Below are 14,585 nucleotides of genomic sequence, written 5' to 3' on the forward strand. Positions count from 1 at the left end.
GCCCTAGTTCACACCAGGCAAGCGCGTTCCAGTGCAGTCAACAAAAGCAGAACATGCTGCTTTTTTTCTGTATGGATTGCATCTGGAACGTCGCAAAACACATGGAAAATACACTGGAACGCATGTAAATAAAGAAAAAGAGGGGAAAAGTGCATTAAACACAACAAAAATTCATGTAAACATGCATGCAGGAAAGCATCTGTACTGGCCGTTAGAGCAAAAGCTTTCTGTAATTTTATTAAAAGAAAGATAAAACAATTATTGCAAATATTTTATTACTTTAAAATGAAATGCAAGTGCAGCACAAAACCAAATATTTTATGTTTTCTGCTTTGATGACCAGGTTTATTGGAATCCATCTGTCTTGTTTTTCTACTGGCTCTGATAAGTAGTATTTAGCATTTTGGAACAAGACTATATGTGAACACAAAACGAACAATAACAGTACCATATGGGTAAGCACCCATTCAGGCTTGGGCATGTGCCTTGGCCCTTTCATTTTCTATGAGCCTAATGCAACAAAAATATGATGTGTTATCCCTCAGTATTTAGGTATGTGATTGTACTTACATGTACACTAACAGGACCATACCGAGTGCCAAGGGGGGTAGCTGCATGACACTGCTGCACAATGAATGATTTTACTAATGTCTATTTACTTTGGAGGAAATACGTTTTTATTGTTCAGATGACAATGAACATAATTAAGTCTTAATATACTGTACCTATGTGAAATTAAAAATGTTTGTTTTTCAAGATTATGAGATCATTATGACGTTATGGTATGTGAACGTGGTTATTCTACTGGTAGAGGTTTTATTTTTATTCTTCATGAAGGAATCCTGCTTGGCTCTAAAACATTGCATTATGATGCAATTTTATCATGCTGCAATAAAATCAAACATTCTACCTGAATTAGGGTTTCCTGGTGACATATTATCTGCACCACAAGTGTAATAACAGTCATGCATTACTGGGGTGTACTATACCCCAAAATATATGTGCAGTGCATATTATTAAAGTGCACCATTGTGTAAAACCAGCCTAAACAATATTTTTAAAATTCAGAGTAATTTTGCTCCTTTATAATCCTCCCTGCCCCCCCCAGTCCTGTCATTAGTCCATGATCCATCAAGATATTGAATATATGACCTTGTCAGCATCGCATAGCTGCTAGTCAAAATTTTCTTGGCTAGGCCCAAGCAAGCACTCTGCACTCTCAATGAATCCTATGGGGAGCGCTGTGTCGAAAAGCTACAGCAGCAGATGCCTTTCTGGGTCAGTAAATATAGGACTATGAGTACCTGTTACTTCTTTTTCCTATACCTGTGAGATATTTTTAACTTTTTTTTTTTTTCAATAAAATGACTCAATCTCAAGGTACAAAACTACAGGTATCAAGCCTGTGAGACTGGCTGTATTCTAACTACTTCTGCAAACCCATCACCAAACCAGCATGTCATGTGCATGGTATCAAGGCTAAAATAAAACAGACGATCCAGGCAACGATTTCTTCTGTAAACGGAGCGAGGGTCAGCTGATAGCACAGTGCTGATTGCACACTTTGCTTCTTCAATTGACTGAAAGTATCGGAAGGATGGTCCCCCTGAGAAAATACATTCAAGCAAATTATGGTTATTCATTTTAAGCATCATGCTTGCAGGAACAATGCTATTACCATAATTTTTACAAGCATTACATCCCACAAAAACAGGTATTGTGGAGTCGTACAGCTTCACTGCATGGGTACCATTTCAGTATAGCAAACATTATAGGTCGAATCCAACTAGAATTCATTTACAAATTCTAAAATATAGCTATAGGCAAAACTTTAAGACATGTAAACACAATTTTTATAGAGACCTGTTTTTTTATGCTATGAAATGTTAATGGAAATCCATATTCAGTATAAAAATGTACTGTAAAATGAAATAACATACAGTATATGCATACAAGCAGCTCGCTATCATTGCTTCTCTGCTGCTAAAGCTGAATTAAGCTGAATTAAGAAGGGAATGGTGTCTTCTTCTTCATAGTTACTGTTAACCATTAGAAATCCTAAAAATTATGGTTGGTGAAGTGTCATTTCACTCAAAGCTGGCATTTCAGTTTTCAGCAGATGCTGGAAATGTAAACCACCTTCTCATGCCTCTCGCAGGGATATCTGCACACAGAATTACCCTAGTGAATAGGTATATCAGTGGAAACTATAGCAGGGAGATCTTATTTTAGAGTATCTAAGACATTTAAGAACTTATGAGTGGACATTGCCTATTGGGCTACACCCAGTGGCGTATCCAGGGTATGGCACATATGGCAAGTGCCATATGAAGGGGGCGCTCGTGAGTGGCTGGGCAGCAAGGCACTTACAGGAGTCTCTTCTTAAAATGGCCCTGGTATTGCCACTGTTACTCACTATCCGCCTGGGGTGGGATCCTGGCCGGCGGAGACTGCTTTAAGTCGTTCAGAGGCCCAGCATTCAGAGCGGAGGAGGATTTCACTTCCTCCTCCTCCGCACCCACTGCTTAGCTCCTCCCACCTCCTCCCTGCATCTTCTCCGACGTGCACAAGAAACATGTGAGGCACAGGCACTGACTGCAGTGCACAAAGGGAGTGAGCAGTTTAGGCAGTGGCATCCTGGTCCCGACACCCTCCTAGGTTATTTGCAAAATAGGCTGCTGTGCAGGAGAGGGGAAAAGAGCCCCGAGGTGCGCTGCGCTCTCCCTCCTCTCCAGCTTCACAGTCCTGACACTGCTGCTCTTCTTACCCAGTGGCTTTGTGTGCATAGGAGCGCCCTGCAGCTTCCCCCCTCCTGTCCTGTCATTGACTTTAGAAGCAGCAGAAAGGAACCAGCTGCCTCATACTATAGGAATGCCACAGGACAAGAAAGAGTTAACAGCAGGAGCTGATCCGCCTCTGCTGCTAACTGAGCCAATGGGTGCTGCTGTAACCCGCCCCCTTCTCAAGCTGCCACCTTTGATTGACAAGAACAGAGTACTGGAGCTATGTTGGGCCTGGAGAAAGAACCAAGCTGCTGTAGGTACTGGGGAAGAGGCAGAGAAGGAGGAGAAATGAGCAAGAGAAGCAAAAGAATGCATTCAGGTGAATTTAATCTGGAGAATGTGCACAGGAATAGACATTTACTGCAATTCTCCTTTCTATCTCTCTACCCCCCCTTCTCTCTCTCTCTCCTCCCTTCCCCTCTCCCCCCCAGTTCTCTCTCTCTCTCCCCCCTCTCTTTTCCTAAAAAGATTTTTGATAACAAGTTGCAATATATAAGTGATCAAGAAATAAAATAACTCCACTTACAATAGGGGGCGTCACCATCACTAATATACTACAATTTTATATTTTGAAATTTTGACTTGTAGTTTTGTTAGCTATTTTTTTTGTTAAGGTTATCTGAAAGATGGGTTTCAAATGTTTTGACAGGGGCGCAGTTTCCGTGCTTACCACAGGCGCCAGTTTCACTAGATTTTCCTCTGGCTCCACCAATAATTAAAATATGTTTTGGTAGAGTGACCTTTTATGAAATGCTAATAATCTATGTTAAAAAGATATCCTACTATGTAATGGAACAGCATGCTACAAAATATAACTTTCACAATAAATTCTACACTTATTCCAATGAAGCAGGTTGTATATCTTACCGGAGTCAAATTCTGCTTGAAACTGCTTCAATTCCATTTCTGCATGTGGTGTAAACCTGACTTTCAACTTGGGCACGGGTGATTCTGTTACCCAATTTGGGACAAAACTATCACAAGTGCTGGCTCTGTCTTCACCATCCTTTATACCTGCGTTCACTTGATTTGTAAGCTCTGCCCTTTGATCTAGTATATTTAAATCCTTTCCTTCTTGTCTGGAAGAATATTCCTGCAATGAACATGATTCTTTCACAGGAAGAGATGATCCTTCAGTAGTCTCCAAAGCCACCTTCTCTTTATGGTCATCTAATACATTACCATGACTGCTAGATATCTCTGCTTTATCTTCCACTTTATTTTCCACACTAGGACAGATTATATTAAATTGTTTTGAAGATGTCTCTTGCCGGTTTTTTGATGTATCACAACTACCCTCATGCCTTTTGGTTTCTTCTGGCTCAACAAATGAATGCGTTGATCTTGGTGAATCATACTCTGCAATATATGGCTTGATGTCAATAACTGGCGTTCCTTGTATCATGTCAATTCCAGACAGATACAGTGTTCCGCCTGTAAAAAAATAAATATGTACATTATAGAACTGATGCATGCTAAGATGCAATCTCTTATTTTAGGCTAGGTTCACACTGCAACAGAAAGAAAAAGTGGCGGAACATCCGAAATGAAGAAGTTGTAGTTTATTTAAAGATCCATGAATACAAAAGCATGACACACAATCAACGGGATACTTAGCAGATGCGTTTCACACTAAACATGCTTACTCATTTCTAGGTTCACACTGCTACACGGAGCAGCTCACAGCAGGAGTCCGGTGCCTCCCTGTTCACTGTTTCAGGTCCGATTTCAGTCCCAATTTTTGGCTTAATTTGGACCGTAAACGGACCAGAAGATGCACTGCACAGGACCCCTGTGGAATTCACTCCGGAGATGTGTGAACCGGCTCCACAGAGAGCCGGTCACAATCTAGTGACATGTGAATTGGATGCGGGGAAACACACATCCAATTGGCAATAGTGTGAACCCAGCCTTAATGAACAGTCCTCACTTAAAGGCTAACTCCACTTTCATGGGAAAGAAAATAATCTAGCAGAACTTTCTACACAAGTCATATTGTAATTGAATGTTATTAAAAATGACCTTTTCTTTTCAATCTGCAGCTCTGTAATTTTCTGTAAAATGCAATGCAATATGGCTACTTGGAGGTGCTCTGTACACAGAATGGGTATAGAACGCCCCCCGAGAAATGTCATTTCCTGCTTGTGTGATTGGCTTATTGATTTTACCAGAAGTCTGCTCTCAGATACAAGTCATATTTTGGCATCCCTGCAACAAAAATGTAATTTTTGTTCAGATACTCCCAAAGAGAAATCAAGTTTAAAGGGATGCACATTCCAGAGGTTTACTCATTAGAGGCCTGCGAGTACAGCAGCTACTTGATAATTATGAAATCATGCCCATTCACATTTATTGAGCACAAGGACACAGTCAAACGGCTATTTCTTTAGAATAACAAAAGGTAGGAATCTGCAGCAAATCCTTGCAATGTACATAAATCACCTAGATGGGAATGCTCATCAACAAAAGTGAAGTTACACTTTAAAATTTTTGTAAACCCAAGAAAAAATGTGTACTTTATTGCAGATTACTAGTTTATTATTACTACTACTATTAGATGTGCTGGTTACATTTTCTTTACAGGATTTTTTTTCCCTCTTTATTTTTACCTGGAGATGCTGTCAGCTTCCAGTCCTAGGGTGGCAAAGCTTACTCACTGTACTGTGTCTGGGGAGCATTTTATGGCTGCAACATCTTTAATACATCTTTTAGACCCCTTTCACACTGGAGCATTTTGCAGGCGCTATAGCGTTAAAAATATCGCCTGCAAACCGCCCTAAAAATAGCTGCTCCATTCACTCCAGTGTGAAAGCCCTCGGGCTTTCACGCTGAGCGGTGCATTGGCGGGGCGTCAGAAAAAGTCCTGCCATCAGCTTCTTTGGAGCGGTGAACTCACTGCTCCTCCACCGCTGCTCCCCAGTGAAATCAATGGGGCAGTGCTGCGATACCGCCGGAAAAATACCACTCCGGCGGCGTTTTGCGGGCGGATTTAACCCCTTTTCGGCCACTAACGGGGGGTTAAAACCGTCCCGCTAGCGGCTGAATAGCGCCGCTAAAACAATGGTAAAGCAGCGCTAAAAATAGCGCCGCTTTACTGGCGACGCAGGTGGCGGCACAGTGTGAAAGGGGTCTTAGGGTGTGCCCCCCAAATATTTTGTTTGTCCATTGTCACCCTAGGATACGACGTGTAAAATGACTAGAGAATACCTACCCTTCTCCTCATCTTTACAAAATAGATGGAGGAGTTCAGCAGTATCAGGGCAGCATTTTAGCTCACTACAGGAAGTTAAATTGGGAAAAAAAGCTTTTTTTTTTGTTAAAATTAATGTTACCTGCTCTGTGCAGTGGTTTTGCACAGAGCAGCCCAGATCCTCCTCTTCTCATGTCCCTCTTCAGCGCTTCCTGGCCTCTTTCTCCTGTTGAGTGACCCCATAGCAAGCAGCTTGCTATGGGTGCACCCGAGCCGACAAGCAGCTCCCGGTATCAATTCAGACCGCATCACGTCCCCGTCCCTCTTTCTCCTCATTAGCTCACTGACTTTGATAGCAGCAAGAGCCAATGGCGCTTCACTGCTGTCTCAGCCAATAAGGGGGGGGGGGGGGGTGGGCCGGACAGCCAAGCCTCTCGTGCAACATCTCTGGATCAAGATGGGGCTCAGGTAAGTATTAGGGGGGCTGCTGCACATAGAAGGTTTTTTTATCTTAATGCATAGGATGCATTAAGATAAAAAACCTTCTGCCTTCACAACCACTTTAACAGCTCAGTGGATTTCTGGAAGGATCAAAAGGTATATTTTGTACTTATTAAACAGATCACTTTCAATAACATATTTAAAGCCAAATTCTTGGATAACTTGTAAACTTTCACCTCAACTCCTAATCCAGCTGTACATTACAAAGGTGCTTATCGATATACATGATATCTTCTCAGTTTGAGAAATGTACCTTTGAGATCTCTGTGACCACACACCTTTAACTAAGAAAGAACAACTTCGGATGGGCACTTGGAGGAGGTATAAAGCAAGTGTCATATCCTCTCACTATGCGGTGTCACTTGTAGAAATGACAATTCCCACGATCCTATGGGAGTTATACTTGTGAATGGGTGTGGCGAGTGTGGGCTGAACTGGTGGGGTGTGTGGCTTATAGTAGGCATGATTAAGGGTAAAAAGTCCAGGAGTGTCCTGGCCTGTTTAAAGTGGTAGCATCAGGTGTTAGCCATTAGATTAACAAAAGTAATATCCAAGATAGTGCATATAGATCAGTCTTGTTTCATTCAAAATAGATCTACTGCAGTGAATTTAAGACGCCTATTTCTTAATTTGCAGGTCCCGTCTGAAAACTTGAGTAATGGGGCTATATTGTCGCTTGATGCGGCCAAAGCTTTTGACGACATAGAATGGGACTATTTATGACATTGTTTAGAAAAAATTGGTTTTGGATCTCAGTTTATAAGATGGATACAACTCCTTTAAGCTGCCCGGTGGCACGGGTGCAGGTAAAATTGGCACATATCCGCGCCTTTCTCACTGCAAAGAGGAACAAGACAAGGATGTCCATTATCACCTTTACTTTTTGCTTTAGCTTTGGAACAGTTAGCTGCATCTGTTCGTCAATCATCTAATATTGTTGGATTTCGTAGATCTTTAGAAGAAGATAAGATCGCTTTATATGCTGACGATACATTGTTATTTTTGGGAAATGCATCATCTTCTTTAAAGGCTGTGATGTCTTTAATATTTATGAATCTTTCTCAGGATTTAAACTTAATTGGGATAAGTCAGTTCTTTTACCTGTGGACCCCGTAGTGACCAATCTGCCAACATTTGCCTCTCAGATAGGTGTGGTTTCTGTATTTAAAATATTTAGGTGTACAAGTTACACCACAAGTGAATACATATGTGAAGTGGAATTTAAGTCCACTATTTAAACGGTTTAGGCAAGTGGGGAAATTTTGGAGTAAATTGCCTTTAACGATAATAGGTAGAGCCAAACTGATAAAGATGATATGGATGGCACAATTATTATATTTGTTGCATAATTGCCCTGTATGACTTCCTTGGAATTTTTTTAAACAAACAGACACTCTGTTTAGAGATCTTATTTGGAAATATAAACATCCTCAGATTAGATTGGAAATATTGCAGTTGCCTAAAGAAGAAGGCTTGGCTGTTCCTAATGCCAGATTGTATTATGGCAAAGCTTGAAGATTTTGATCTATGGAAGAGGGCTGCCATTCAGCTTCTTTGTCAACTTTTCGATAATGAGGTTTTGCATCCATTTGATAAAGTTGGCAGAGTTACCATTTGCCTAATAAATTATTTTTTCAATATTTACAGCTAAGGCATGCTTTGCAGAGCCAAGCAAGGACTTTCCTATTAAAATATAATCCTTGATCAATTTTAGCCTTGGCAGTAACTGTAAAATGCTCTAAACAGGGACTTATAGGGAGTATATACTCTTCTCTACAAACGACAGTTGGAACTAATCCACAAGAGGGCAGTTTTGGAGGTGGTTCCTACTCCCCATCACACTCAGTGATGGGGAATAGGAACAATCCTTTAAGAATTTATTTGAGGTATCCCTATCCTCTTCACAATGTTTGAATCAGTTATTTATCATTCACAGAGTCCATTATACTCCATTAAAGTTATATTCCTGGGGAACAGCAGCTACATCAAATTGTCCAAGGTGTATTACTAATACAGGCACACTTATACAAATGTGGTTGCAATGTCCTAAATTGCATCATTATTGGGAGTGTGTATTTGATACCTTAAACTCTACACTGGTTCATTCTGATCCAAAAATAGCATTGTTAGGGGTTATACCAGAAGATAACCTTCCAGCTGAAATGCATATGATGTGGTTGAGAACTATGTATATGGCCAGTAAACTCGTATTACAAAAATGAATCTCAAAATACCCGCCAACGATAGATCAATGGATTAAAGCGATTAATTTTAATTTAAGAGAGGAATCTACATATAAACATAGGAGGAGTCCTAGAAAATTTGCAAAAAGTTGGCATTGGTGGCTAGTTTCTAATTTATCTGAGTAGCCAGCTGAGCATACTAATGATACAGAGGAAAATCAATAATGAGATGGAACTTTATTTTCTTTTTTAATATTGTGTTGGAGGGTATTTGAGTAAAGAAGGAAATGTAAACTGGTGAGCGCAAATGAGGAGATTAATTTTTATTTCCTTTGAGGGTGGCATATTTGGGTGGGGGACGTGGGAAATGTTTTGTGAGTTGGTGAGTTTTTCTCTGTTGTTGTATTATGAAAAAACAATTTGATTGAAAATGGTAGTATACTAGCACACTAGCACTTTATGAAAGACTTACCTTGAAACAAAGCCCTCCAGTGGCATGCTGTCACCGCTGCAGAGGCTTCCATCATCACCCGGTCTTCCTTCTGGGTTCATGAGTTGCGGCCGCTTGACTGGCTGATCCGTGATGAGGCGCACGTGGGAGTCATGGCCACAGCATGGAGCTCTGAAGGAATGGCACACACAGCGGTGTATAATAAACCTGAATTATACACTGCTGTGGGTGCACATGCAGTAGTTACAATTGGCCCTGCACCCTGCCACCTTCTTCCCTGGCCAGCAATGTACAAACGCCCGCTGTTTGTCTATGCACTGGTTGCCTGACAAAGGGCGCAGAGCCCCGCATATCGGCCCCACCCATGCCCAACATCAGCTGCACTCACTCTCGCTCTCATTCCCGCCGGCTTGCCCACCAATCCCTGGTTGTGATGGATGGATGTTCACACTGCTGCATGTCCTGCTAGGCTGTCAGCAATGGAGTAATGCAGGACAAAGTCCCTGTACATCGGGACAAAGATTGAAATGCAGGAAAGTCCTGCCCAATCTGGGACTGTTGGGAGGTATGGGTCTAGGCACAGTCATAGTTGTCCTTTAAGTAATCCCCACCACCCCGAGTACATCCCCCCTGGTAAAATGCTTACATTCATCCCTGTTCCAGTGAACTTTACTGTGTGTGCCCTGCCTGTCACTGCACAGCCTTTGGAATTAGATATCCTTGACAGGCTCTCTTACTACACACATACCCAAGGCCCCATTCATTCCTATGGGTAATCTATACTCATGGCAGTCGCCAGGCATCCATTATAGTAGACGGAGTCTCACCTTTAGGAATGTATTGGGCCACTGGGCAAATATGCAGTAAGAGGAGAATCCAGCCATAAAGCTTTCTATCCAAAGGCTGTGTGGTGCAAGGCAGGGCCACACAGTGAAAATAGCAGGAATGGGGAGAAAGGTATGTTTTCCCCAGGTGAGCTATCTTATAATGATCATAAGCTTTTTTATTACTGTTGCTGTATAACAAGACCAGGTAGGATTTTTTTTTTCATGCAGGCCTGTGAATTTAACCATAGTTCTAACTTAACCTATAGCCCTCAATAGGAAATAGTTGGTTATTTGCCCGATAACACTAAATATCGAAGGCCCAAATAAGATTGACTGCTCTCCGGTTGAAATTGATAAAAAAAAAAAAAAAAAACAAGAGGCTATCTGAATTATTATGGGAATTTGCACATCAGTCATCTTGATTTAGCGAAATAGCTATTTAATGAAACAGGCTGTAATCAAAACTAATCACTGATTCTGCAAATAAGTAATTTATAACATTTTAAGAAATCACAGAAAAAGTATGGCTGCTAGCTGTGTGAATACATCTGCATGTAACTCCACAAATTAAGCTTCTTATTGATATTCTAATCATTGATAGTATTAACAGTTATATGCAAAACAGTAAATGATCTCTGAACTAACAGCAACTGTCTTTGCTCACAAAATATCAGAGTGTTTTGAAAAAAAAAAAAAAAAAAACATGAAAATCTAAGGAAACAGCTAAATATGTAGTTGAAATACACATATGTAAAGTTATATGCGGATAGATTTGTAATTCTCTTCAGCCACATCTGTGAGATGATCCCCTGCTAAATTAAGCTGAACATGACAGATGTCAGTTTTGTGACATAAATGCCCATTCGGTTTCTGTCCACATTTTGACAGCAGACTGTGGTGGACCCGAGCTGGGCAGCAAGATGTAAACAGACTTGTGGCCATTTACATGAGGCTACCTCCAATCCATCAAGTTTAGGTCCAGAAAAATGGGAAAGTCCTTTTCTGTTTTTTTTCCCTAGACCTGGATGGAATCGGAGCTAGGCGTATGTAAATGGACACAACTACCTGCCTATAGAGCTGAAAAACTGACAGATGGACCTGATTTGAAAGCCTGTGTGAAAAAGGCCTTAGGGCCCCTTTAGGGCACCACCACTCACTATACAGTAGAACACAATGCACATATTGTCTGTTGCAGAGTGTTGCATTGTCACAAAGGAGTCATGCATGGTTTTCCAGCTGTTGTGGCGTGTTGGCAACCCATTTATAATAAATCAGCTGTTGCAAATTGTGACAGCTAGAGAAAGAGAGTTGCAAACAAATAATATCTGGTAAAAGTGCAGGACTAAGAACGGTCACTAAATAATAAGAGGCTGTATAAATGATGAAGAATAACGCAATGACATTGGCAGAGCTCATCCCAATGTCATTGCGTTATTCTACAGTACTTCTACAAGCGCTTTTATTTCTACCTAAATGTAAGTGTTCCTAATCTTCATTTTAATAAATACTCTTTTTTATCAACAATATCACACTATATGGAACCTTTTTTAATTTCTTGGTTACATCGTGTGTATATGTGGGTACGATCCGGCCCACACCTCTGTGGGAGTTTCTGTCTGGTGGCGGCGCTGGGAACCTGTTGAGGGCAGAAGTAAGTGTCCTCTATTTCGTGCCAGTGGCTACAGATGTTAAGTTCTTGACTAACCAGTGAAGTTTCACCACAAGCCTTGACGACTCAGGGGGCGTATGCCCCTTGGAGTCCATTAACTCCAGTAAGTCTTTTCATTGTCGTTGGTGGTTATTCTTCCTATACTTATTTTCCTCAATTGTTTTCCCAGTGATGTTCCAATGATGTCATCCAGTTAAACTCCATATACAACTGCCAGGATCAACTTAGGCTTGGTTCACACAGGGGCAACCCGACTTACAGCGCGACCTTGCAAGGCGATTTGGAGGCGACTTCAGCGCGACTTTAAGCAACTTACAACGCGACTTTAAGTTGCCTCCAGGACAGGCGACTTTGGCTGTGGCCAATCACAGAATAATCAGCTCTCTGGGAGGGAGGGGTTTGCCTGGGTAAACTAATTTCTTTTTCTGTAAAGTCGCTTCAATATAGATGGAGATCCGACTTGGAGGCAACTTCCATTGAAATCTGTGGGTACAAGTTGCCTAGAAGTCGCCTTGAAGTAGTACAGGAACCTTTTCTGAAGTCGGAGCAACTTCAGTAGTGTACATTAAGACAGTAGTGTGCTGTAGTGTGAACCGGCACTTACAGACTCAACCCTCTCTTGGCTTCACCTTATATGCCCTTTGCATGCATTATTTTAAATTAGTTTTATTTATTTTTTCACGCATCACGTTGGTGGACATTACTTCACTGTTTATGTTCATTTTTACATTTATATTAACATAAGAGTTATTATATGCATATGTATTTTTCATCACTTATACGGCCTCTTATTTAGTGACCGTTCTTAGCGCTGCACTTTTACCATATATTATGTGTAGATTTAATGGAAAGCCGTTTTATTTTTGCAAAATAAGTACATTAATACTATATTGGTACATAGGCATACCTCCCAACTTTCTGAGATGGGAACGAGGGACACCTATTACCAAAAGTATGTGGGCATGGGACACACCCCCTGTCACCCCTTTAAAGAAGAATTATACAAAAAAATTTTGGTTAAACCCACAAGTGCTTTTTCTTACCACTACTTCTCCTTTATATTGGCTTTAGAAATTAGCAAATGCAGCAATTTAGAAATTTATTGCAAGGTTTAGTACTAGGAAACTTTTTTTTAAAGATAAAAAGTGCTTTTTATATACACAACTATTCAGATCAGACCAAAATGAGGGACACATGAGGAGGAAAGCAGGACAGAGGGACTTTGTTCCAAATCAGAGTTTGTTCTTGTTCAACCTAGCCTCACATACAGGGGCCCAAGTGAGATCTGTTTATAAAGTATTTGAATTTAATCTGTGCATACTGAAGTCTGCCCACGTTTCTGAGCCATAGTGTCATTCTCTGTGCCCACTGTTGGAACCAGTTTCCAACTTTCCCTATATACACAGATCAGCCATAACTTTATGACCACTGACAGGTTAAGAGAATAACACTGATTATTTTGTTACAATGGCATCTGAAAGTTGGTGGGATATATTAGGCAGCAAGTAAACTTTATATAGATGGATGGTGCCGCGCTAATCCTAATTAAATATGTTCCTACTATTTAGATTAAAAATCCAAGTGATAAAACCCACTGTGCCGACTGAAATAAATAAATAAAATTTGAAAAATTACGTGGGTCTAAGCAATATGCAGTCTACAAGCTGAGAAAAATATAAATCGATCTTGACTGACCAAAGATATAAATATTGTGATATTGTGGCAAAAAATCAGTATATTAAAGTGGCATAAAATTAAAATAAATCAGTTGGCAAACTCAAACCAACAAAGTGCCTAGTGCCAACGCTGTGCAACCTAAATATCTGGATCATAAAATATCATATAAACATAGTGATATTGTGGCAAAATTCAGTGTATTAAAGTGACATATATTTAAAATAATAGGCAAACACAAACCAACAAGGTGCCTAGTGCTAACACTGTGCAGCCTAAATATCTAAATCGTAGAGTAACTAGATGCTGTGAATCAATAAATTGTCCATAGAGTGCAACGTGCAATTAAGCAAAAATAAACGTGTAAAGTCCAAATTAAATAGTAATATAAATTGAATGTCCCAACAAATTGAGTAAACCAAAGTAAATCACACCAAAAAGCACGTCCTTATTAGTAAAAAAATCTTGTGACATATAGTGCTGGCATGCGCATGTAGCTGTTAAAGTGCCTGGTGACTTTGAGTTTCATGCAGCTTCGTGTGCAAAACACTCCAGTGAGCAGTGGCCCCTTACCTCATGGGAATGGGGCAACAGCATGTAACTAGTTCTTTAACCTTTTCCACCTGGCGGCTCCTACATTTTTCTCACCGTCCTGGGGTGGGATATCCTCAGATATGGTCCAGGGGTTATTTAAAGACAAGGATAAAGGAACCCAATAGTATAATTCCGTATTACCGATAACCAAGTTTATTTAGACAAAAAGCAGCAAGTACTCACATTTAACAATGAATAAAAGATGAAGTCACGTGTGGTGTGACGTCACGCGTAGGGACAGGATAGGCTGAATACACTGAAGGAAAGCTACGAGCTCGCCGCTCGTCGGATACAAACATCTTTTATTCATTGTTAAATGTGAGTACTTGCTGCTTTTTGTCTAAATAAACTTGGTTATCGGTAATACGGAATTATACTATTGGGTTCCTTTATCCTTGTCTTTAAATAACCCCTGGACCATATCTGAGGATATCCCACCCCAGGACGGTGAGAAAAATGTAGGAGCCGCCAGGTGGAAAAGGTTAAAGAACTAGTTACATGCTGTTGCCCCATTCCCATGAGGTAAGGGGCCACTGCTCACTGGAGTGTTTTGCACACGAAGCTGCATGAAACTCAAAGTCACCAGGCACTTTAACAGCTACATGCGCATGCCAGCACTATATGTCACAAGATTTTTTTACTAATAAGGACGTGCTTTTTGGTGTGATTTACTTTGGTTTACTCAATTTGTTGGGACATTCAATTTATATTAC

At 40.6% G+C, this 14,585-nt stretch overlaps 1 protein-coding gene across 1 annotated transcript in view; it reads right to left on the reverse strand.

Moving 5' to 3' along the window:
• Positions 1 to 211: 211 nt before the first annotated feature.
• The window catches only part of TRMO (tRNA methyltransferase O), a 51,882-nt gene continuing 37,508 nt past the window's right edge, over positions 212 to 14,585 (reverse strand). Inside the window, exons 4-5 of the mRNA XM_073591250.1 lie at positions 3,651 to 4,217; positions 212 to 1,606 (exon numbers count right to left, since the gene is read on the reverse strand). Of these exons, the coding sequence (XP_073447351.1) occupies positions 1,398 to 1,606; positions 3,651 to 4,217 (776 nt within the window). The 3' untranslated portion in view covers positions 212 to 1,397. The remainder of the gene's footprint in view (positions 1,607 to 3,650; positions 4,218 to 14,585) is intronic.

Source organism: Aquarana catesbeiana, linkage group LG01 (assembly GCF_042186555.1).
Source record: "Aquarana catesbeiana isolate 2022-GZ linkage group LG01, ASM4218655v1, whole genome shotgun sequence".
NCBI lineage: Eukaryota > Metazoa > Chordata > Amphibia > Anura > Ranidae > Aquarana > Aquarana catesbeiana.